Genomic DNA, 26,046 nt, shown 5'->3' with positions numbered 1-26,046 from the left:
TAGAGAACTATGGAAACCTGGTCTTTCTTGGTGAGGATCACTTATGTACAGAATTCCTGTTTCACATTATGGCTATTATTATTTTATTGATAGTTTCTTAAAGGTTTCTACTGTACATGAATGAATTTTATTATTTTTATTTTTATTTTAGTGTATTATGGGGGTACAAGTGTTAAGGTTACTTATATTGCCCATGCCCCCCTGCCCCCTTGAGTAAGAGCTTCAAGCATGTCCATCCCCCAAACATTGCACATCTTACTCCTTGTGGTTGTATACACCCATCCCCTCCTCCTCCCTCCCACCCTCCTGACACCTGATAAATGTTACTCATATGTGTCCCCTTAGGTGTTGATCCGTTAATACTAATTTGCTGGTGAGTATATGTGGTGCTGGTTTTTCCATTCTTGAGATACTTCACTTAGTAGAATGGGTTCCAGCTATATCCAGGAATATATGAGAGGTGCTATATCACCATTGTTTCTTAAAGCTGAGTAGTATCCCATGGTATACATATACCACATTTTATTAATCCACTCATGAATTAATGGGCTCTTGGGTTCTTTCCATAGCTTCACAATTGTGAATTGTGCTGCTATAAACATTGGAGTGCAGATGTCTTTTTCATAAAGTGACTTTTGATCTTATGGGTACATGCCCAGTAGTGGGATTGCTGGATCCAATGGTAGATCTACTTGTATCTCTTTGAGGTATCTCCATATTGCTTTCTACAGAGGCTGAACCAGTTTGCAGTCCCACTAGCAGTGTAGAAGTGTTCCTATCTCTCCACATCTGTGCCAATATTTATTGTTAGGGGACTTTTTACTGGAAGGTCATTCTTACTGGAGATAAGTGATATCTCATTGCAGTATGTTCAACATCTCTGATCAGCAGGGAAATGCAAATTATTTTATTCTTTCTGTATTTTTAATTTCTGATCTGTTCTATGTCTATTTTGTATAATATTAGAATCCAAGGTTCAGAATAACATGGCAGCATTTTAATTTCTCTACATTCTCAACATATGTATGTATGTATGTATGTATGTGTATATATATTTACTTATTTAAAAGTTCTCAATGTAATCAAAAAGTCCCCAAACAGCAAATACTGGCATGGATGTGGAGACAGAGGAACATTCCTACACTGCTGGTGGGACTGCAAGCTAGTTCAACCTCTGTGGAAAGCAACATGAATGAATTTTATATCCATGCTTTTAAAGAAAATTTGAAGATTTTGGTGCATAAAATAAAATCATTAGATGTCTCATGTTATCTTAAAACTTTCCCTTTTTTGGGATTTCACACTAGATCAGTGGTTACTCTAAAAATCAGGGTATGTAATTGTTGTCTGCACCTTGGAATAGAATTTCCCATTCTTATTTATTGGTGCTAGTGGGAATTCGTGCTTTAGTCACAAATTAGATCAACTTTTTATCATTCTAAAGGGTCTGTGAGAAAGCAATATGTTGCAAAGGAATTTTCTACATTCTTCTCTAATGTTCTCTCTACTAAGGATAGTACTGCATTAGTAATTGGAAAGTCTTCCACAAGAGTCATGTGAAATTTTTCTAATGAAACAGGTCTTGCTGAGTCAAAGCCAGAGCTGATCACATGCCTGGAGGAAAGTATGGAACCCTGCATTATGAAGAAAGGGGAAGCAACAGCTAAATATCCAGGTAGGTGAGATTCACTGAAGCAGATTAACAAATGTTAGAGAGCCAAAACTCAAGGAGGAAGGCAGATATTAAAAAGTGCGTTTGAATATTCTGCTCTTTTGGAAATGATTTTTAGAAGCCTGTGTCTCACAGAATTCTTTATCTCACAGAAGGACATCTTCTGTCCCACGCTCTTAAACTCTCTAAGAACTCTACCCATGCAGTGATCTTCCTTAGAATTCAGTGAGAGCCACACTTCTTGTCATGGCTTATAAGGGACTACATTATCTATTAGCATTTCTATTGGTTAGGAGTTATGGGACTGTCTGTGCATATTTTGAAGACCATGACATTAAACCATCATTTGACAGCCTTTCGCTCTCCTGCCCTTTCTGGGGTACAGTAGCTGATCATAGCTCACTGCAACCTCAAATATAGGGGCTCCAAGGATCCTACTACCTCTGTCTTCCAAGTAGCTAGAACTATGGGCATGAGCTACCATGGCCAACCATTTTTTTATTATTATTATTTTCTTGTAAAAATGAAGTCTCCTTATGTTGCTAGGGCTGGTATAAGATCCTGGCCTCAAGTGATCCTTCTTGCTTGGCCTCCAAAAGTGCTGGGATTATAGGTGTGCTCCTCCATGCCCTGCTCCCTGTTTTAAGTTCCTATTGATGCCTCATCTCTGAAATGTGTGAAGGGGAACAGTGGAGATATTTGGATTTTTTTCAGTAATACCAGAAACACTAGGGACAGATAGTCATATTTTATGCATCATGATTTCCAATTCTAAGTTTTCAGAGGCAATTCTACAGAAAGTCAGGCTCATTAATTTTGTACAAATGCATAGCCTCTGCCTAAATGTAAGAAAATCTAATGTTATTTCACTTCTAAGGAATCTTTTTCTAGTATAGAATAAGAGTAAATTTTCAACTTTGTTATACCGAAATACCAAAATTATAATATAGTTTATTTGCCCTGCTCACCTTATAGAAATCCTAAATATACTGTCTCATTCAGTGCTTCACATACATGAATATATTTATACTCCCAATTGATTAATAACATTTTGATAACTTATATTCCATAATTTCCCCTATTTGGTAGCATCAGAATCATGTCATTTATATGTGTGTATGTGTGCATATATTTCTGTATGGGGGGTGTTTAATGGGTGGAAGTTTCCACAAATAAGAATTGTATCACTCTACATATTTATTGTATACACTGTAGTGATCTGATATGTGTATAAATGGTAAAACAATATAATTAAAGAAATAAACTGTTCCATCATCTCACATATTTACCATATAATTATAGTGAGAACATTTATTAATAGTGAGGTCTATGGTCTTAACCAATTTTAAGCATATACAATATTATTAATAATCCTAATCATGTTGCCATACAACAGATCTCCAAGATCTATTCATCTTATAACTAAAAGATTTTACCCTTAAACATCTCCTCATTTTTCCTGACTCTACACCCTGGTAACCACTGTTGTACTCTTTATTTTTGTAAATTCAACTCTTTAAAAATAATTATCCATAGCAATATTTATCTTTCTGGGAATGGCTGATTTTACTTAGCATAATGCCTACTATGTCCATCCATGTTGTTGAAATGGCAGGATATTTATCATTTTCATGGCTTAGTATTATTCTATGGTATATGTTTCTGCTGTCATTTTTTAATCTATTCATCAAATCAGGCATTTAGTTTGTTTCCATTTTCTTGGCAAATGTGCATAATGCTGCGATATATATGGCTGTGCAGAATCTTCTTAAGATACTGATTTTACATGGATATACTCATAGGTAGAATTGGTGAATGATTCACCAGTTGTGTTATTTATATTTTTAACAAATCTCTATGATGACACTATCCATTTACAATCAATAACAGTGTACAGGGAGTGCTTTCCTGCACACTCTTGTCCACACTTGTTATGTCTCTTCTTTTGGACATTAGCCATTTTAACAGTTGGGAGGTGAAACCTTACACTTTTCATTTATATTTACATGATGTTTTGGTGATGCTGAGTTACTCTTTGTGTTTCCTGTTGTAAACTGGTATGTTGTCTTTGAAAATAATCTACATAAAATTTGCTTATTTTTAAGTGGATGAAGACATTGTTTTGCATTTGAAAAATATGAGTTTCCTACATATTTTGTGTGTTAACGTATTATACAATATGAAATTGAAAATATTTTCTCCCATGCTATATGTTTTCTTATTTTGTTTTTCCCTTGCTGTGCAGAGGATTTTAAGTTTGATGCAGGCCAAATTGTTTATATTTTGTTCCAGTGCTTATTTAGTCATATAAAAAAAAAAAAAGAAAAAAGAATATTGCCAGTCGTATGTCAAGGTTTTCCCATATGTCTTCTTTTCTTTATACTTTTATGGTTTTTTTAGAAATATTACAGTTTTATGTCTCCCATTTAAATCCTTATTACATCTAGAGTTAGTTTTTGGGTATCATATAAGAAAAAATAGTCTGCTTTTATTCATTTGTTTTTGGGTATTTAGTTTTCCAGCACCAAGCATTGAAGAGCCACACTTTCTGTATTGTGCATTGCTAGTGCCTAGATAAATGTTACTTGACCTTATATGTTTCGGTTTATTTCTGATGTCTCCATTATCTTCCACTGTTATTTCTTTTGGTTTTTAGGCACATATTTTGCTGTTTTTATTACTCCCGCCTTAAAATTTAGTTTGAAATCTGAATGTGTGATGCTGGTTTTCTTCTTTCTCATTATTGCATAGGGCTCCTCAAAGATATTTCTGATATCATAGAAATATTAGGAATTTTTTGGTTAATACTGTCAAGTAATGCCCATGGAATATTTATAGGAATTGCATTGAATGTATATATTTTTTGGGTAATATCTTTCTATTTACTCATGTCATCTTCAATTTCTTTTATTAATATCTTATAGTACTCAGTGTAGAGGTTTTTTTTTTAACGTTTGGTTAAATTTTTTTCTTAGAAATCTGTTATCTTGATGGTATTGTACATGAGAATGTTTTCCTTTTTTATTGTCTACTTTATTGGTGTATAGAAAAGCAACTGATATCTGTATGTAAATTTTACATCCTGTGACTTAACTGTGGGGTTTTATTACTTTGTAAAGCTTTCTTCCTATCTTCTTTATGGGTTTTGGTATATAAGATAATGCCATCTGCAAATGGTGTTATTTTTACTTTTTGCTTTCTAATTTGAGTGGATCTTGTCATGTTCTTGCCAAAGTTTTCTCCTTAGGTCTTGTAGTAATATGATAAAATACTAGTATTTTCAGTGGTTGCACATTATGCTTATGGTGGTATGTGTGCATATGAAGGATTAAATACCTTTCTCAGTTTTTATAAACTGGTTTAGAAAGGTAAAGATTTTTTTTTCTTTTGAGTACTTGGGCTAAAGGTATCTCTACTGAGTTTTCAATGAAGTTTCCGTAGCTAGGTCACAAGACTGCTGCTTGCTCTGCAGTGGAGTCTGCATCTGGTGGGCAAGTTCCAAAGGGCTTGGATGGTTTCCAATCCTCTCTTGTTTCTGGGTAAACTGGTTGCCTTCAGGGTTTGCATGTGTATGACACATACTAGGCCATGGTTGTTCATTTCAGTCTGCATATTTTAGGGCCAATACCATAAGTGTGTGTGGGTGTGTCTCCCAATGAGTACCTTGGAAGTGTCCCTGCAGGTCACTGTGTGGATCTATGCCCTAAAAGAACTGGATATGGACTGTAGTTCAGACTGCTTTAGCAGTCACAGTCTGCTTTACAGATGATAGCAAGACCAAGTTATTCAGGTCTGCCTCCATGGCTGCAGATAGCTGTGTCTCTCCCAAAGTCTCTGGATGAGCAGCACCACTCCCACTTTGCCACAGGGAATCACTGGAGACTCTGTGTATCCAAGATAATGACCCATGTTGCAGTCTGTATTCAGGACAATGGGTCCTTAAGTTTGTCACCTAGATGGGAGCCTGAATATTCTAAATGACCCTTCCAGAACTATGGTTCCACTAGAGTTTAATGCCCTCCATTTAATTCTTCAAATTCAGATAATTGTAATTTTCCTTGGATGCCTGCCAAATTTTTGTTGTTCTTTGGGAAAGAAAAAAAAAAAAAACAAGTGGATCCTTCCCCTCCTACCATATAGCTGATTTGTTCTCCTTATATATTTTAAATTTGTGATCTGTTATAATTTAATTTTTATAAATTTTAGACTCAAAAGTTCAGAATAACATAACAGCATTTCAAATTCTCTACATTCTCACCATATGTATGTGACGGCTTATGGTTTTATTTATTTAAAAGTTCTCAATGTAATGGATATGAGGTGATATCTCATTGTGATTTCTTTTTGCATTTTTCTAAAGATTAACAATTTTTATGATGCTTTCATTTTATGTTTGGCCATTAGCATATCTTATTTTAAGAAATGCCGGATCAATCTATTGTCCATTTGTTAGTCAAGTTGTTCACAATTGTTTTTGAATTTTAATCATTGTTCATATATTCACGGTTTTAAATTCTAACAAATATGTGATTTGCATCTATTTTTACCCATTTTGTAGGAGGCATTTTTACTGCACTAAGTTTTTCCTTTCTTCAAATTTCAAGTGTGATACAATCTCATTTTTCTTCTCTTCCTTATTCTTGATTATGCATTTGATGTTACATCTACTAAAACAGTGCCAGGACCAATATCATGATGTTTCCCTTTTATTTTTTCTAAGACTTTTATACATATATTTCTTATGTTTTAATATTTAATTTACTTGAGATATATTCTAAATAGTGCAAGGGAAGGTACCAACATCATTTTTTTTTCTATCAGAAATATTCAGTTTTCTACAACATTTGTTGAAGTGACTCTTCTTTTTCATTGCATGGTCATTGCAATCTTGATTAACATAATTTTGGTTATGGACACAAAGGTTTATTTCTGGGATCTCCATTCTGTTGTTTCATCTCATTGTTTGTTATTGTGCCAGTAGATTGTTTTGTTATTCCTGTAGATTTGTTTTGAAATCAAGAAGTGCTATGCCTCCTTGTTTGTATTTCTAAAACAGTCTGGCTATTTATTGTTCCAATACGCTTTAGAATTTAGTTTTATATATCTTCAAAAGAAGTATGATAGGACTATTATAGACATTGATTCAATTTGTATATCACTGTGGAGTATTGACATCTTAATTTTTTAAATCATCTGACCATTGAGCTGAATGCATTAAAAAGTGTGTTTAATTTTGACTTATTTTTGTATTAGCAAGTTTGTGTTGTGCTTTTGATTTCTAGTTCCACTTCATTCATGTCAAAAAATGTATGTTGTATGTTTTTAGGATTCTTCGACTTGATAAGACTTAAGTGCCCTAACAGCATTTATCATTTATGATTGAAACCATAGTGTATTCTGCTGCTTTTGACTGAAGAGCTCTGTAAATATCTTTTACATTCAACTGGTCTATAATGTCTTACCCATTTTCTGTTTTCTTATTTATGTCCTGTCAAATTTTTGTATTCATCATTGAATGTGAGGTCTTACAGTCTCCTATAACTAGTGTGTTGCTAGGTATTTCTTGCAATACTTCTGTCCATAATTTTGTGCATATTTTCTTAATATGTTTAGAAACCCAGTTATATAATATATATTTAAAAATATATATGCAACAATATGTACATTACATGTATATCATCTATGTGTATTCTGTGCCATAGATTTCTCCTAAATGACCCATTTTTTCCTTATAAAAGTCTTTGTGTCTTCTGATGGTTTTTGACTTAAAGTATATTTTCTTTAATTATGGCCACAATATCGTCCTCTTATTATTTATGTAGATTTTTTTTTACAATTAATTCCAACCAGTTTGACTTTTTAGAGCTAAAGGAAGGCTTTTGTAGGTGGCATATTGTAGGGTTCTCTTTGTTTTTTATTCATACATTTATCTTATTTTTCATTAGAGAATCTAAACCATTTATATTTAATGAAACTCCTGAAGGAAGAGTGTGTTGTTTCCATTATTCAAAAACTGAAATTGAGAATTTGAAAGAATTGCATTTAATCTGTAGACCAATCTGGACATCTTCACAACATTAGGTCTTCTTCCCTTGAAGAAGAATGTATTCAAGAGTGTGTTGTTTATTTTCCTATATTTGTGAATTTTTCTGTGTTTCTTCTATTATTTATTTTCAGTTTCATTCCATTCTAGTCAAAAATTAAAGTTAGTAAAATTTCAATTTTCTAAAATTGGTTAAGACTTGTGGCTGAACAGGTAGTTTTTTAGGAAGAACGTTTTATGAGCTATCAAGGAGATTGTGTGTTCTACTATTATTCTGTAGAGTGTTTCTAATATATCTGTTAGATCTAACTGCTATGTAGTGTTTTCAAATCTTTTGTTTTCTTATTAATAATTTGACTGGTTGTATTATTATTGAAAGTGGAATAGAATATCAAAGTATCGTATTATTTTGATGTCCATTTCTTGCTTCATTTCTGTCAATGCCTTTAAAAAATATATTTGAGAACCTTGATGTGAGATAAAGATAGATATAATATAAATGTATTATTTACAAGGCCCTCTGTGAATGACCACTTTTTATATTTATTGCCCTTTTTGTCTCTTGTGACAGTTTTGACTTAAAGTATATTTTAAAAATTATAACGTTTTTCACTTTAAAATGATGTGCCTAATATAATTTTGAACTCCACTGCTCTTTGATGCTAAATGTTTTTCTGATGTATCTTGCTATATCCTGCCAGTTGTAGTCTATTGTTCTCACCAGGTTTGAAGTCAAGTTGCTTTAGATAGAATATAGTTGGATTTTTTTTAACTCTTTATTTAACTGTGCCTTCTGACTGGAAACAGTAGTACATAAATATTTACATAATTTTCTCAAAGGAAGGAGTTACAATTTCTCTTATGTTAATTATTTTATATAACTTTTGTCACTGTATTTTCTTTCTTTCCTCTCCTTCTGTCCTGCATTGTGCCTCACTGATTTTTAGTGACATATTTTGATTCTTTGCCTACCTTTATTTTATCTCTATAAACATTTTTTTTCTGATGTTCACTGTGAGAACTACATAAAATCTTTTGAACTTACCACTTATGTTAAATGAATAACTACTTCAGTTGCATATAAAAATTCTTAATCTTTACATCTGCCCTCACCTTTATGATATTGATGTCAGTAATTATGTCTTTTTATATTGTATGGAAATTAACACATGGCAATGATCATTTTTTAATTTTGCCTTTCAAATTTATAGCATAATTAAATATTTTGCACCATCATTATGATAATGCAGAATTTTATTCTTAATATGTGCTTATTTTTCTCAGAGAGTTATGTAGTTGTCAAGGGAGGTGGAAACCAGCCTTTGGAAAGGCCACAAAAAACACATGTGTGGATATATGCCCATAGTTTCATTCTCTTTTGAAAGGGAATCCAGGAGATGGGATTTTACTACTAAAGTGATACCTTAGTATCAGCATGGAGGAAGGGTTTTGGTGGGTAAATTCAACAAAGTTTCTATCCCCTTCCATGTGGTTCTTGGTGTTTTTCTCAATTGGGGTGCTATGAACTATTAGCAGTTATGATTTCTAAAAGAATCATGGTTGTAAGTATATTTTTAAGGTCATATATGTATGATGGAAGTATGACCATGGTATTCTATTGTGCTTTATTGCTAGTGTGCTTTGTATAGTTTTATATATTCAAATTGTGAAGTATATTCACCTGAGTCTGGTTAGTGAGATACTTTGTTATTTTCATTTCTTTCAGAACTATCTCACTATTGCAGCAAAGAACTATTACCAGAACAGGGCATAAACGACCCCTTTCAGAAATCAATAATGAGACTATATGGAAGCTCTGGCCTTGAAAATACAAACTTAAGAAGAGACTGGGAGTGTGTGGGTGAGTGTAAGAGGCAGAAAGTATGTTCTGATGGTCTTACCCAATGTTTGTCAACTTGTCATAGAAAAATCTTCAAAAGTTACAAATGTATAAAAGTCTTTAACAAATCATCAAACCTAACTAGACACAAGACAAGACATACTGGAGAGAAAAGTTCCAAACTTAAAGAATGTAGCAAAACTTTTAACCACAGCTCTAATGTTTCTGGACATAGAAAAATTCATACCACAGAGAAATCCTACAAGTGTGAAGAATGTGGAAAACCTTTTAACTGTTGCTCAAAACTTATTATACATAGGAGAATTCACACTGGAGAGAAACCCTACAAATGTGAAGAATGTGGTAAAGCCTTTACCCAGTGCATACACCTTACTCAACATAAAAGAATCCATACTGGAGAGAAACCCTACAAATGTGAAGAATGTGACAAAGCCTTTATCCAGTTCTCAATTTTTAGTCAACATAAAAGAATTCATACTGGAGAGAAACCCTACAAATGTGAAGAATGTGGCAAAGCCTTTAACTGGTCCTCAATCCTTACTCAACATAAAAAAATTCATACTGGAGAGAAACCCTACAAATGTGAAGAATGTGACAAAGCCTTTAACCATTCCTCAAACCTTACTCAACATAAAAGAATTCATACTGGAGAGAAACCCTACAAATGTGAAGAATGTGGAAAAGCCTTTAACTGGTCCTCAAACCTTATTCTACATAAAAGAATTCATACTGAAGAGAAACCCTACAAATGTGAAGAATGTGGCAAAGCCTTTAACCAGTCCTCAATCCTTACTCGACATAAAAGAATTCATACTGGAGAGAAACCCTACAAATGTGAAGAATGTGGCAAAGCCTTTACCCAGTGTTCAGGCCTTTCTCGACATAAAAGAATTCATAATGGAGAGAAACCCTAAAATGTGGTAGAATGTGGCAAAGTCTTTATCCAGCTCCGAGACTTCACTCTACATAAATGAATCCATACAGGAGAGAAACCATAGAAATGTGAGAAATGTGGCAAAGCATTTTCCCAGTGCTCACAGCTTAATCTTCATAGAAGAATGCATAACAGAAAAATTCTATGAATGTGAGAATTGTGGCAAAGTCTTTACTAACTGCTCACATTTTATTCAACACCAAATAAATTATACCAGATAAAAGTGAGATAAATGTAATGAGTATGAAAGTGCTTTCCCTAAGTATTAGCTTTAAAATGCACAACAGTACTTAAACTTAAAGTAAACAATCATAATGTAGAGTGCTGACAATACCTTTAGTTACAACAGAGATCTTATTGGACATGGGAGAACTTACACTGAAAAAAATGCTCCAATATTTTCCCCAACATTGCTCAACATCACAAAAATTTTAAGAGATAGAAACCTTACAAATATAATGAATGTGAAAAAATATTTATGCAAAAGATATACCTTAGAGAACCACAAAGAATTGATAGTTAAAATTACTCTACAGATATCATGAATTTCAGAACACATTTAACGAAGAATCAAGTCTAAACAAATATCAGAGGATTCACAGTGCAATACACTAATGCACTAACACATTCACAGATTTCTTTAAACCAGGTTGTTGATTATAGAGTACTACCCAGTTAAAATAGTTAGTTGATTTACTTGTATGTAAGCTTTAAAAAGAGAGAGATTTTGTGAGAGTTATAATTACATGTAAAATATACTTTCTGGTCAGGGTGGGGTAAAAATATAAAAAGATATAATTTTTTCCCTTTTTGACAAGCAAATATTAATGTTATTCAACTTTAAAAACAGTAGATGGTATGCTTTCATTCTTAGTGTGTATGTGAATGTCTGTGGTTAATGATAGCTACATTGCATTTATTAGTAGTCTTTGTGTATTCAATAGGCATTATTCATGTACTTTTCCATGGGAAATTAAAATCACTGAAATGTAAGATTTATGAAGTGGAGAGGTACTATGGATTTTTCTTATAACAAACAGTATCTCAAGTGATGTATGATGTGGGTATACAGACTAATATTCTTCTCATTATAATCAGAATGAAAAATTACAATATTAAAAATAACTTGTTTTAATATTATACATTATGATAGATAATAAAATCAAATGAAATTTAGAATATTTTTAGATAACATGTAAACTTAATTTGTTTCATTAGATTAAAAATAATTTTAATGTGTCAAACATGTTGTAGATTGAACGAAGTGTTATTTTTGCACCAACTTTAACCTATCCAATGTTACTCAAAGTTGGAGATAATGTGTTGTAAAAATGTACTGTGGGGTTACAGAGTAAAAATACATCACTTGTGATCCTTTTTATCAGTGTCTCTACTTTGAAGAATAATGTTCCCGAAGCTCTTTTTCATTATATTTATAATTATATTGTTACTATAATGCTTATAATAAAGATTTTGTACTTAATGAAAAGCCATACATTTCTTAACACAGCATGACTACTTATTACATTCCATCCTACATTTTTCTTTAAGTTGCAAAATTATCTCCTCTTGCAATAACTTCAGACACATGTATTTTATTTGAAATTAACCAATTACCAAAAAAAGAAAGTCTCACTGAAAACCAAGTAAGTTTAGGATGCACGGTTTATGACAAATAGGGCTGTCCGGGCTTCTTTCTTCTTTGTTCACAGAAAATTATTATCTAGATAACATGTATGTAAAAGGAGTTGCCTAGCTATGTCCAGTAACAACTTTATGTTGTGCCTTTGAAATGTCTCAGTGGATTGGCACTGTGCACATCACATTCTGCTTTAATTGAGTGATAAGAGGGTTTTTTTTTCAATTCTCTTTTAACTTTTTGGATAGGTTTTCTGAGTTGGAGACTCTTTACTTTTAATATCTCCTGAACACTTTCCAGAATTAAAAATGCAACATAAACATAAAATGTGCCCACCACTTCTAAATTAGAAGGGCTTTGGACACTAGATTCCTTCTTGGGCTTCCAGTCTGTAACCGGCAAGTCTGCAGCACAGAGCTTCACTGTCCCCACATTTGCAAACAGTAAGTTCTCTAGGCCTTTTTGGTGTCTACTGTCCCTCCAGAGCATACTTAGACCAGATTCCTGTGAATACCCTCTCATAGGATAAAAATCAGTAGTTCTATCCTTTCTCTAAATGCATCTCACATCTTTAGAACTGAAATGGATTCAGAGACCATGGGGCTCAGACAGAAATGGGAACAAGTTACTGTGCACTGTGTGTGACACATAAACTCCCTTTCTGCTTTCTGTTTTGCCCAAATGCCAGGAAGTGTGCATGAGTGCTACTGAATCCATGCCTCTTTAGAGACCTAAATCTGCAGATGTGAATTCTGAATGAAAGGTCCAAGGTTCCTCAAGATGCATTAGACAGGTTCCAAAGAGGAAATTTTCTTCCTGTTTTCCTTCCCTCTCTGTAAAAGCAAAGAATACACAAGTGTATACACACGTTGTATACACATGTTGTGTATCCTTTGCTTTTACAGAGGGAAGGAAACTAGACCTGGCCTCAACCTAGAATTCGCAAGACAAGGACATACTCTGGAATAAGGATGTACCAAAAACTCAGGGGAGACATATGCTGCAGTGTTAGAGATCAACATGGACTTGTAAGTTGAGTTTCAAAAAACCTTTTTGGGGTGAGTGTAGACAATTTTCTAGATCTTCTGTAATGTCGTATTATAATGTCTTATAATGCCTTGTATGATAATGTCTTGTGTAATGTCATATTATAATTGTGTTAGAGGAATAGAAAGGCTGGCACCACATCTAAATTTTTCTGTAAATTATTGGACACTTACTACTCACCTTTTCTGGCACAGCAAGGATTAAATCACACAATGTAAAGCCTTCTTTACAGTGCAACATACTATACTTTTGAGCACATAGCACGTGCTCAGTAGACATTGCATTATGCTGCTCTTCACTTTGGAAATTAAGCATATGTTGTGATGAGTGTAGGGCAAAAGGCAGTATGTATGCTGTGCTTGCTGTCTCTACCTGAGTTCTAATAATAATGGATCTAGATTGAACAACATCACCACTAAAAGAGGACATGTCAAAAAACCCAATTAATGTACCCATTCCACACCACCAGACCACATTTGTTAGAGTGAGGCCACCAGTACCACATGATTTATATTCACAGTGATGTTTCAGAGACAATTTTAAGATAATTACCTCTCAGCCCAGGCTTTCAGTTAGGATAACCTGACTAGATTGAAGAAACACCATCACCTGCCTGTTGGACTGGGTGGGAACATCCATGTGGTTTTAATTGTGCCCCACAGAATTCTAATTTGATACCAGCGTCAAGCATTAGGACTTCTGCATATATTCATGTGAATTGAGTTTAGCCTTTGTTTTAGAGGGAAGTCACAGGTTCTGCTCTCTTGGGTTTGGTAGAGGCAGATCAGTTTGGTACAGATTCCCATTCCTGTAGCAGAATCTCCTGGCACCTGTAGCAGGGGGAGGTAACCAGAAGAAAAGACAGAAGATCCTCAATTTTTGGTCTCCATAAAGGAGCTGATCATAGCTGAATCTTTTCTATGACTAACAACAAGTGAGTGTAGCCTTTCTGCATTTTATGTTCCTCCTGCTTGTGAATATTGTGGAAAAAAGGGAACAAATTGTGCTGACTCCTTTAAGCGTAGTCTGAAGATTTAATTATAATCGTTCTACACAATCTCACCTGAAAAGGAATTTCAGAGTAGAAGAAGAGGGAGAAGAAATGGCTGGTTTTCAGGTAAGTGTGTCCCAATTAAGGGGTTGTGCCCACTCTTTCTCCTAGAAAGTCATGTAGAACCTCAATTTTTTGAACTTGTAAACCTTTACTTCTTTACTTCTGATGTATATGCCTAAAAAGTTTTGTAACTACATGTTTTTTCTTTCTTCTTATGATAGTCAAGGAGCTTTGGAATATCCTTCCTCCCTATATAACAGAACCTGCTCTATATTCTCTCCTACAAGCTTCTTACTACAATAACCAAGTTTCATAAGAACTGTATGACATGTAATATTGAAAATGTTCCCATTGTGACAGGTCAAGATGGAATAGTGTGAATGTCTGAGATTCGTCCTGGGGATGGGATAGAGTCTTTGGATTTGAGTGAGGAAGGGAAACATGTACTCTCAATGTATGATCTGGATGCTTCATTAGCTCTACATAAAATATCATTAGGACAATTTAGAAAGAGGATAGCATTGATGGAAAAAAATAATTATGGAGAAAAGAGAAAATAGAAGAGTTGCTCTGTATGATGCTAAACTATTTAGATACATTATTAAAGACAACAAAATATAGGAAGTATCAGTATCTGAAATTTGCATAAATTGATGATTCTTCATGGTTACATATTGTTGGCCACTACCATCCCAGCAGTGATTTGTATCCCCCTCTTTGCAACGATGCCTAACACCAATTTGTGCAGCTAAAGTTATGTTAATTTCATTCACTTGCTTAAGATGCTCTCTGACAGATTCATCCAATATAAAGTTAATTGGTTTTTTTTTCTTTATTGTTAAGTGTCTTGTGGAGATTTACTGACTGATGTGCATGAGGCATCATATTAAATCCGGAAGCTCTAATTTATTCTTATACATTGCTTTGAAAAATGAGGGCTATTCTCTGTGTTCTGTTCAGATGAACTGAGATAAATTCAAAGTCTACCACTTATTGGATATTGACAATATACTCTCCTTAGGCAAGCAGCATTGTTATCAGTAGTTATATTATGTGACAGGCAGAGATTCAGACTACACCCCAGATCTACTGAATCAGAGCCTGCTTTTTTTAAAAAAAAAATCTCCAGTTCTTTATTGTACTGATCAAAATTATGTGATACTTTCTAAATCTCTATGTTTCCCTATGTGAGAAATATGCACAATTTACTGATATGATGTAAATATAACACCCATAAATTTATATTTCTGTACTGAGGCCTTTAATTTTGTATTAAATACTTTATCCTCTAAAGCAGAATCATATGCACACAGTTTCATACATCTTTTCTGATCCTCATTCGTGTGAATAAGAGAATGTGTTCAAGAATATCAATATGCTAAAAAATATCTCATTGGATAATTCTAGTCACTCATATGTCAGAAAAAGTTCTCATAACTCATTTTCCCTGTAGTCAAATGAATAACTCTCTCTATGGCCACTTGGGAAATATGTGTCTTTTTACAGGAGATGGTGACATTCCAGGATTTGGCTGTAGAATTCTCTCCAGAAGAGTGGGCATGCCTTGACAATGCTCAGAGGAATTTGTATAGGGATGTGATGTTGGAGAACTATGGAAACCTGGTCTCACTTGGTGAGGATCACTTATGTACAGAATTCCTATTCCACATTAAGGCCATTAGTATATTTTTGTAGATAGTTCCTTAAAAGTATCAACTTTACATGAATGAATTTAATATCCATGCTTTTACAGAAAATTGGAAGATTGTTGTTGTGTAAAATAAAATCAGTAGATGTCTCATGTTACGTTGAACCTTACCCTTTCTTGGAGTGATATGTATATTTCACACTAGATTAGTAGTTACACTAGAAATCAGGGTATATAATTGTTGCCTGCACCTTAGAATAGAATTTCCACCTTTTATTTATTTAGTGCTAATGGGAATTGGTGCTCTCGTCATAAATTAGAAATAATTTTTTATCATTCTACAGGGTGTGTGAGAAAACAATATGTTGCAAATGAATTTTATAGAATTTTCTGTAATGTTGTGTTTACTAAGGATAGTACTGCATTAGTAATTGGAAAGTCTTCAGTAAGAGTCATGTGAAATTTTTCTAATGAAACAGGTTTTGCTGTCTCAAAGCCAGAGCTGATTGCATGTCTGGAGCAAAGGATAGAGCCCTGGATTATGAAGAAAGAGGAAACAATAGTTAAATATCCAGGTAGGTGAGATTCAGTGAAGCACATAACTAATGTCAGAGAGGTATATCTCAAAGAGGAAGGCAGATATTTAAAAGTGGCTTGGAATATTCTGTTCAGTTGGAAATGATTTTTAGAAGCCTGTGTACGTTGCTCTTTATCTTCCAGAAGGAAATCTTTTGTCCCAGGCTCTTGAACTCTCTAAGACTTCTACCCATGAAGTGATCATCCTTAGAAGTCAGTGAGAGCCATACTTCTTGTGATAGCTTATAAGGGACTACATTATCTATTAGCATTGCTAATAGATGGGACTATCTGTGCAGGCGGAGTTTATGAGTTATGGGACTATCTGTGCATATTTTGAAGACGACGACATTAAACCACCTTTTGACAGGGTTTTGCTCTCCTGCCATTTCTTGACTACAGTGGCTGATCATAGCTCACTGAAAACTCAAACATCTGGGCTCCAGGGATCCTAAAACCTCTGTCTTCCAAGTAGCTAGAACTATGGGTATGAATTATCATGGCCAGCCATTATTTTTCATTATTATTATTATCTGGTAAAAATGGAATCTCCTTATGTTGCTAGGGCTGGTATAAAATCCTGGCCTCAAGTGATCCTTCTTGCTTGGCCTCCAAAAGTGCTGGGATTATACGTGTGATCCTCCATGCCCAGCTCCCTGTTTTAAGTTCCTTTTGATGCGTCATTTCTGAAATGTGTAAAGGGGAATAGTGGAGATATTTGGATTTGTTTCTGTAATACCAGGAACCCTAGGGAAAGATAGTCATATTTTCTGCATCATGATTTCCAATTCTAAGTTTTCAGAGGCAAGTCTACAGAAAGTGAGGCTCACTAACTTTGTACAAATGCATAGCCTCTGCCTAAATGTAAGAAAATCTAATGTTATTTCACTTCTAAGTAATCTTTTTCTAGTATAAATAAGAGTAAATTTTCAACTTTATTATAGTCAAATACCAAAACTATAATATAGTTTATTTTGCACTCTCACCCTATAGAATTCCAAAATAATCTGTCTCATTCAGTGCTTCACATACATGAATATATTTATATTCCCAATTGATTCACACTATTTTGATAACTTATATTCCATAATTTCCCCCTGTTTAGTAGCATCAGAATTGTGCCATTCATATGTGTGTATGTGTGCATATATTTCTGTGTATGGGATGTTTAATGGGTGGAAGTTTCCACAAATAAGAATTGTATAACTGTATATATTTATTGTACACACTGTAGTGATCAGATGTGTGTATAAATAGTAAAACAATATAATAAAGGGCATAAACTATTCCATCATCTCACATATTTACCATTTAATTATACTGAGAAAATTTATTAATAGAGAGGTCTATGGTCTTAACAAATTTTAAGCATATAAAACATTATTAATAACCCTAATCATGTTGCCATACAATAGATCTCCAAGATCTATTCATCTTATAACTAAAAGATTTTACTCTTAAACATCTCCTCATTTTTCCTGACTCTACACCCTGGAAACCACTGTTGTACTCTTTATTTTTGTAAATTCAACTTTTTAAAAATAATTATCCATAGCAGTATTTATCTTTCTGGGAATGGCTGATTTTACTTAACATAATGCCTACTATGTCCATCTATGTTGTTGAAATGGCAGGATATTTATCATTTTCATGTCTTAGTAATATTATATGGTATGTGTTTGTGCAGTCATTTTTTAATCTATTCATCAAAGCAGGCATTTAGTTTGTTTCCATTTTCTTGGAAAATGTGCATAATGGTGCGATATATATGGGGTGCAAAATCTTCTTCAGATACTGATATTACATGGTTATAGGTAGAATTGGTGAATGATAAGGCAGTTGTGTTATTTATATTTTTAACAAATCTCTATGACAACACTATCCATTTACAATCAGTAACAGTCTATAGGGATTGATTTCCTGCACACTCTTGTCCTCACATGTTATGTCTCTTGTTTCAAACATTAGCCATTTAACACTTGTGCGGTGATCCCTTATCATAGTTTTCATTTGTGTTTACAAGATGTTTTGGTTATGCTGTGTTACTCTTCATGTTTCCTGTTGAAAACTGGTATGTTTTCTTTGAAAATAATCTACATAAACTTTTGCTTATTTTTAAGTGGGTGATGACATTGTTTTGCATTTGAAAAATATGAGTTTCCTATATATTTTGGGTGTTAACATTTTATACAATATAAACATTGAAAATATTTTCCCCCATCCTATATATTTTCTTATTTTGTTTTTTTCCTTGCTGTGCAGAGGATTTTAAGTTTGATGCAGCCAAAATTGTTCATATTTTGGTCCAGTGCTTATTGTGTCATATCCAAAAAAAAGATAATTGCAAGTCTTAGGTCAAGGTTTTCTCATATTTCTCCTTTTCTTTATACAATTTTTCTAAGATACATTACAGTTTTATATCTTCCATTTAAATCTTTATTACATATGGAGTTACATTTTGGGTGTCATATAAGAAAAAAATAGTCTGCTTTTATTCATTAGTTTTTGGGTATCCAGTTTTCAAGCACCAAGCATGGAAGAGCCATACTTTCTGCATTGTGCATTACTAGTGCCCACATAAATGTTACTTGACCTTATATGTTTTGGTTTATTTCTGAGTTCTCCATTCTCTCCCATTGTTATTTGTGTTGGATTTTAGGCACATATTTAGCTGTTTTTATTACTCCCACCTTAAAATTTATTTTGAAATCTGAAAGTGTGATGCTGGAACCTTTTTTCTTCTTTCTAATTATGTATAGGGTTCATTAATGGTGTTTGTGAGATCATATAAATATTAGAATTTTTGGTTAATACTGTCAAGTAATGCCCCTGGAATTTTGATAGGGAGTGCATTGAATGTATACATTCTTTTGGATAATATATTTCTATTTCCTCATGTCATCTTCAATTTCTTTTATTAATATCATAGAGTAGTCAGTGTAAGAGGTTTTTTTAACCAAATGTTAATTTTTTTTTCTCAGAAATCTATTATCTTGATGGTATTGTACATGAGAGTATTTTCCTTTTTTATTGTGTACTTTATTGGTGTATAGAAAAGAAACTGATATCTGTATGTAAATTTTACATCCCGTGACTTAAGTGGGGGTTTTATTACTTTTAAAGCTGTCTTCCTATCTTCTTTATTGTTCTTCATATATATGATAATGTCATCTGCAAATAGTGTTATTTTTATTTTTTCCTTTCTAATTTGAGTGGATCTGGTCATGTTATTGCCTAATTTTTCTGCTTAGGTCTTGTAGTAATTTGATAAAATAGAAGCATTAAGAGAGGTTACACATTAACCTTATATTGGTATCTGTGCATATGAAGGATTAAATAGCTTTCCCAGATTTTATAAACTGGTTTTGGAAGGTAAAGATTTTTTTCTTTTGAGTATTTGGGCTAAAGGAATCTCCACTGGGTTTACAATGAAGAGTTTCTGTAGCTAGGTCACAAGGCTGCCCCTTGCTCTGCAGTGGAGTCTGCATCTGGTGGGCCAGTTCCAAAGGGCTTGGATAGTTTCCAATCCTCTCTTGTTTCTGGGTAAACTGGTTGCCTTCAGGATTAGGATGTGTATGCCACATACTAGGGTATGGTTGTGCATTTCAGTCTGCATATTTTAGGGCTGATACTATATGTGTGGCTGAGTGTGGCTCCCAACGAGTACCTTGGAAGAGTCCCTGCAGGTCGCTGTGTGGATCTATGCACTGAAAGAACTGGACATGGACTATAGTTCAGACTGCTGTAACAGAGTCACAGTTCTGCTTTACAGATGATAGCAAGACCAAGTTATTCAAGTCTGCCTCCATGGCTGCAGATAGCTGTGTCTCTCCCAAAGTCTCTGGATGAGAAACACCACTCCAACTTTGTCACAGGGAACCATTGGAGACTGCATATCTAAGATGGTTGACCCATGTTGCAGTCTGTATTCAGGACAATGGGTCCTTAAGTTTGTCAGCTGGATGAGAGCCTGAATATTCTAAATCACCTTCCCAGATCTATGGTTCCACTAGAGTTTAATGACCTTCCATTTAAGTCCCCAAATTCAGATAATTGTAATTTTCCATGGATGGCTGTCAAATTTTTTTGTTCTTTGGGGGAAAAACAAGTGCATCCTTCTTTACCCACCATAGAGCTGATTTTGATTCCTCATATATTTTAAATTTGTGATCTGTTCTATTTCAGTTTTTTTGTAATTTTTAGAATCAAAGGCTCAGAATAACATGGCAGCATTTCCCTTTCTATACATTCTCACCATATGTATGTATTTGCATAGGCTTTTATTTACTTTTAAGTTCTCAATGTAATGCATGTGAGATGGTAAATCATTGTGATATTGTTTTGATTTCTCTATAGTTTAATAATTTTTAGGATGCTTTCAAAGTATGTTTGTCCATTAGTATATCTTCCTTGCAGAAATGCCAGAACAATCTATTGTCCATTTATTAGTCAAACTATTCACCATTGTTTTTGAATTTTAATCATTTTTTACTTATTCACCATGTTAACTTCAATCAAATATTTGATTTGCATCTATTTTTACCCATTTAAAAGGAGGCATTTTTACTCTACTAAGTTTTTCCTTTCTGCAAAAAAATTTGAAGTGTGATACAATCCCATTTTTCTTCTCTTCCTTTTTCTTTATTATGCATTTCATGTTACATCTACTAAAACAGTGTCAGGATCTTAACAATTTTAAATCATCTGACCATTGAGCATGAATGCATTAAAGAATGTGTTTAATTTTGACATATTTTTGTATTAGCCAGTTTATATTGTGCTTTTGATTTCTAGTTCCACTTCAATTTTGTCAAAAAATATATGTTGTATGATTTTAGGGTTCTTCAACTTGATAAGACTTAAGTGTCCTAATAGCATTTACCATGTATGATTGAAACCATAGTGTATTCTGCTGCTTTTGACTGCAGACCTCTTTAAATGTCTTTTACATCTAACTAGTCTATAATGTCTTTCCCATTATCTGTTTTCTTATTTATCTTCTGTCAAATTTTTGTATTCATCATTGAAATCATATATATCAGGCATAGCCTTATATATTCATCATTGAAATAATCACATATCATGCAAAGCCCTGATATATAATATATATTTAAAAAATATCTAACCTAAAATGTGTACATTACATGTATATCATCTGTCTATGTGTGTTCTGTGCTATAGATTTCTCCTAAATGACCGATTTTGTCATTATAAAAGTCTTTGTCTCTTCTGATGGTTTTTGACTTAAAGTGTATTTTCTTTAATTATGGCCACAATATCGTCTTCCTATTATTTATGTAGTGTTTTTTACATTACTTTCAACCATTTGACTTTTTAGAGCTTTTAAAGGAAGGATTTTGTAGGTGGCATATTGTAGAGTTCTGTTTGTTTTTATACATACATTCATCTTATTTTTCATTTGAGAGACTAAACCATTTACATTTAATGAAACTTCTGAAGGAAAAGTTTGCTGTTTCTATTATTCAAAAACTGAAATTGAGAATTTGAAAGGAATTGCATTTAATCTGTAGATCAGTCTGGATATCTTCACAACGTTAGGTCTTCTTCTGTTGTAGAAGAACGTATTCAAGAGTGTGTTGTTTATTTTCCTATATTTGTAAATTTTTCTGTGTTTCTTCTATTATTTATTTTCAGTTTCATTCCATTCTAGTCAAAAATTAAAGTGAGTAAAATTTCAATTTTCTAAAATTGGTTAAGACTTGTGGCTGAACAGGTAGTTTTTTAGGAAGAACGTTTTATGAGCTATCAAGGAGATTGTATATTCTACTATTATTCTGTAGAGTGTTTCCAATATATCTGTTAAGTCTAATTGCTCTGTAGTGTTTTCAAATCTTTTGTTTTCTTATTAATAATTGACTGGTTTTATTATTATTGAAAGTGGAATAGAATATCAAAGTATCGTATTACTTTGTTGTCCATTTCTTGCTTCATTTCTGTCAATGCTTTTTAAAAATATATTTGATAACCTTGATTGGAGATAAAGATAGATATCATATAAATGTATTATTTTCATAGGCCCTCTATGAATGACCACTTTTTATATTTATTGCCTTTTTTTCTCTTGTGACAGTTTTGACTTAAAGTATATTTTAAAAATTATAACGTTTTTTACTTCAAAATAATGTGCCTAATATAATTTTGAACTCCACTGCTCTTAGATGCTAAATGTTTTTCTGATATATCTTGCTATATCCTTCTAGTTGTAGTCTATTGTTCTCACCAGGAATTAAGTCAAGTCGCTTTAGATAGAATACAGTTGGATTTTTTTTAACTCTTTATTTAACTGTGCCTCTGACTGGAAACACTAGTACATAAAATTTACGTAATTTTCTCAAAGGAAGGACTTACAATTTCTCTTATGTTAATTGTTTTATATAACTTTTGTCAATGTCTTTTCTTTCTCTCCTTCTGTCCTCCATTGTGCCTCACTGATTTTTAGTGACATATTTTGTTTCTTTGCCTAGCTTTCTTTTATCTCTATAAACATTTTTTCTGATGTTCACTGTAAGAACTACTTAAAATCTTTGAACTTACTACTTATGTTAAATGAATAACTACTTCAGTTGCATATAAAAATTTTTAATCTTTACATCTGCCCTCACCTTTATGATATCAATGTCAATAATTATGTCCTTTAATATAGTATAGAAATTAACACATGGCAATGATCTTTTTTTATTTTGCCTTTCAAATTTTATAGCATAATTAAATATTTTGCCCAACATCATTATGATATTCCAGAATTTTATTCTTAATATGTGGATATTTTTCTCAGAGAGTTATGTAGTTGTCAAGGGAGGTGGAAACCAGCCTTTGGAAAGGCCACAAAAAACACATGTGTGGACATGTGCCCATAGTTTCATTCTCTTTTGAAAGGGAATCCAGGAGATGGGATTTTACTACTAAAGTGATAACTCAGTCTCAGCATGGAGGAAGGGCTTTGGTGGGTAAATGCAACAAAGTTTCCATCCCTTCCTGTGGTTCTTGGTGTTTTTCTCAGTTGGGGTGCTATGAACTATTAGCAGTTATGATTTGTAAAAGAATCATGGTTGTAAGTATGTTTTTAAGGTCATACATCTATGATGGAAGTATGACCATGGTATTCTATTGTGCTTTCTTGCTAACGTGCTTTGTATAGTTTTATGTATTCGAATTGTGAAGTATATTAACCTGAGTCTGGTTAGTGAGATACTTTGTTATTTTCATTTCTTTCAGAACTGTCTCACTATTGCACCAAAGACCTATTACCAGAGCAGGGCATAAAAGACCCCTTTCAGAAATCAATAATGAGACTATATGGAAGCCGTGGCCTTGAAAATATACACTTAAGAAGAGACTGGGAGTGTGTGGCTGAGTGTAAGAAGCAGAAAGTATGTTCTGATGGTCTTACCCAATGTTTGTCAACTTGCCATAGAAAAATCGTCCAATGTAATAAATGTGTAAAAGTCTTTAGCAAATCATCAAATCTAAATAGACACAAGACAAGACATACTGGAGAGAAAAGTTTCAAACTTAAAGAATGTAGCAAAACTTTTAACCACAGCTCTAATGTTTCTGGACATAGAAAAATTCATACCACAGAGAAATCCTACAAGTGTGAAGAATGTGGAAAACCCTTTAACTGTTGCTCAAAACTTATTATACATAGGAGAATTCACACTGGAGAGAAACCCTACAAATGTGAAGAATGTGGCAAAGCCTTTACCTGTTGCACAAACCTTACTATACATAAAAGAATTCATACTGGAGAGAAACCCTACAAATGTGAAGAATGTGGCAGAGCCTTTTCCTGGTGCACAAACCTTACTGTACATAAAAGAATTCATACTGGAGAGAAACCCTACAAATGTGGAGAATGTGGCAAAGCCTTTAACCAGTTCTCAATCCTTACTCATCATAAAAGAATCCATACTGGAGAGAAACCCTACAAATGTGATGAATGTGACAAAGCTTTTAACCTGTTCTCAAGCCTTACTCAACATAAAAGAATTCATACTGGAGAGAAACCCTACAAATGTGAAGAATGTGGCAAAGCCTTTGCCTGTTGCACAAACCTTACTCTACATAAAAGAATTCATACTGGAGAGAAACTCTACAAATGTGAAGAATGTGGCAAAACCTTTAACCGGTCCTCAATCCTTACCCTACATAAAAGAATTCATACTGGAGAGAAACCCTACAAATGTGAAGAATGTGGCAAAGCCTTTACCTGTTGCACAAACCTTACTCTACATAAAAGAATTCATACTGGAGAGAAACCCTACAAATGTGAAGAATGTGGCAAAGCCTTTAACCGGTCCTCAATCCTTACCCTACATAAAAGAATTCATACTGGAGAGAAACCCTACAAATGTGAAGAATGTGGCAAAGCCTTTAACCAGTCCTCAATCCTCACTCGACATAAAAAAATTCATACTAGAGAGAAACCCTACAAATGTGAAGAATTTGGCAAAGCCTTTAACCAGTCCTCAGTCCTTACTCTACATAAAATAATTTATACTGGAGAGAAACCCTACAAATGTGAAGAATGTGGCAAAGCCTTTACCCAGTGGTCAAGCCTTACTCAACATAAAAGAATTCATACTGGAGTTAAACCCTAAAATGTTGTAGAATGTAACAAAAGTCTTTTTCCAGCTCAGAGACTTCACTCTACATAAATGAATCCATACAGGAGAGAAACCATACAAAAGTGAGGAATGTGGCAAAGCATTTTCCCAGTGCTCACACCTTAGTCTTCATAAAATAATGCATAACAGAGAAAAATTCTATGAATGTGAGAATTGTGGCAAAGTTTTAATAACTGCTCGCATTTTATTCAACACCAAATAAATTATACTAGATAAAAGTGAGATAAATGTAATGACTATGGAAGTGCTTTCCCTAAGTATTAGCTTTAAAATGCACAACAGTACTTTATACTTCAAGTAAACAATCATAATGTAGAGTGCTGACAATACTTTTAGTTATAACAGAGATCTTATTGGACATGGGAGAACTTACACTGACAAAAATGCTCCAATACTTTCTCCAACTTTACTCAGCATCACAAAAATTTTAAGAAATAGAGACCTTACAAATACAATGAATGTGAAAAAATATTTATGCCAAAGATATACCTTAGAGAACCACAAAGAATTGATACTTAAAAATACTCTACAAATATAATGAATTTCAGAATACATTTAATGAAGAATCAAGTCTAAACAAATATCAGAGGATTCACAGTGTAATACACTAATGCACTAAGACATTCACAAATTTCTTTAAACCAGGTTGTTGATTATAGAGTACCACCCAGTTAAAATAGTTAGTTGATTTACTTGTATGTCAGCTTTAAAAAGAGAGAGATTTTGTGAAAGTTATAATTACATGTAAAATATACTTTCTGGTCAGGGTAGGGTAAAAATATAAAAGGTAAATTTTTTTTTCCTTTTTGACAAGCAAATACTAATGTTATTCAACTTTAGATACAGTAGATGGTATGTTTTCATTCTTAGCGTGTATGTGAATGTGTGTGGTTAATGATAGCTACATCCCATTTATTAGTAGTC

At 33.3% G+C, this 26,046-nt stretch overlaps 1 protein-coding gene across 1 annotated transcript; it reads left to right on the top strand.

Moving 5' to 3' along the window:
- Positions 1 to 1,641: 1,641 nt before the first annotated feature.
- On the top strand, positions 1,642 to 25,095 carry LOC142865686 (uncharacterized). Its single transcript, XM_075998874.1, has 2 exons — positions 1,642 to 1,675; positions 23,711 to 25,095. The coding sequence occupies exons 1-2, from the start codon at positions 1,642 to 1,644 to the stop codon at positions 25,093 to 25,095; spliced, it is 1,419 nt and encodes a 472-aa protein (XP_075854989.1).
- Positions 25,096 to 26,046: the final 951 nt, after the last annotated feature.

The sequence above is a fragment of the Microcebus murinus genome, chromosome 31 (genome assembly GCF_040939455.1).
Source record: "Microcebus murinus isolate Inina chromosome 31, M.murinus_Inina_mat1.0, whole genome shotgun sequence".
Lineage (NCBI taxonomy): Eukaryota > Metazoa > Chordata > Mammalia > Primates > Cheirogaleidae > Microcebus > Microcebus murinus.
Note: the sequence above shows the minus strand (reverse complement) of the source record. Positions and strands in the feature narration are given on the sequence as shown.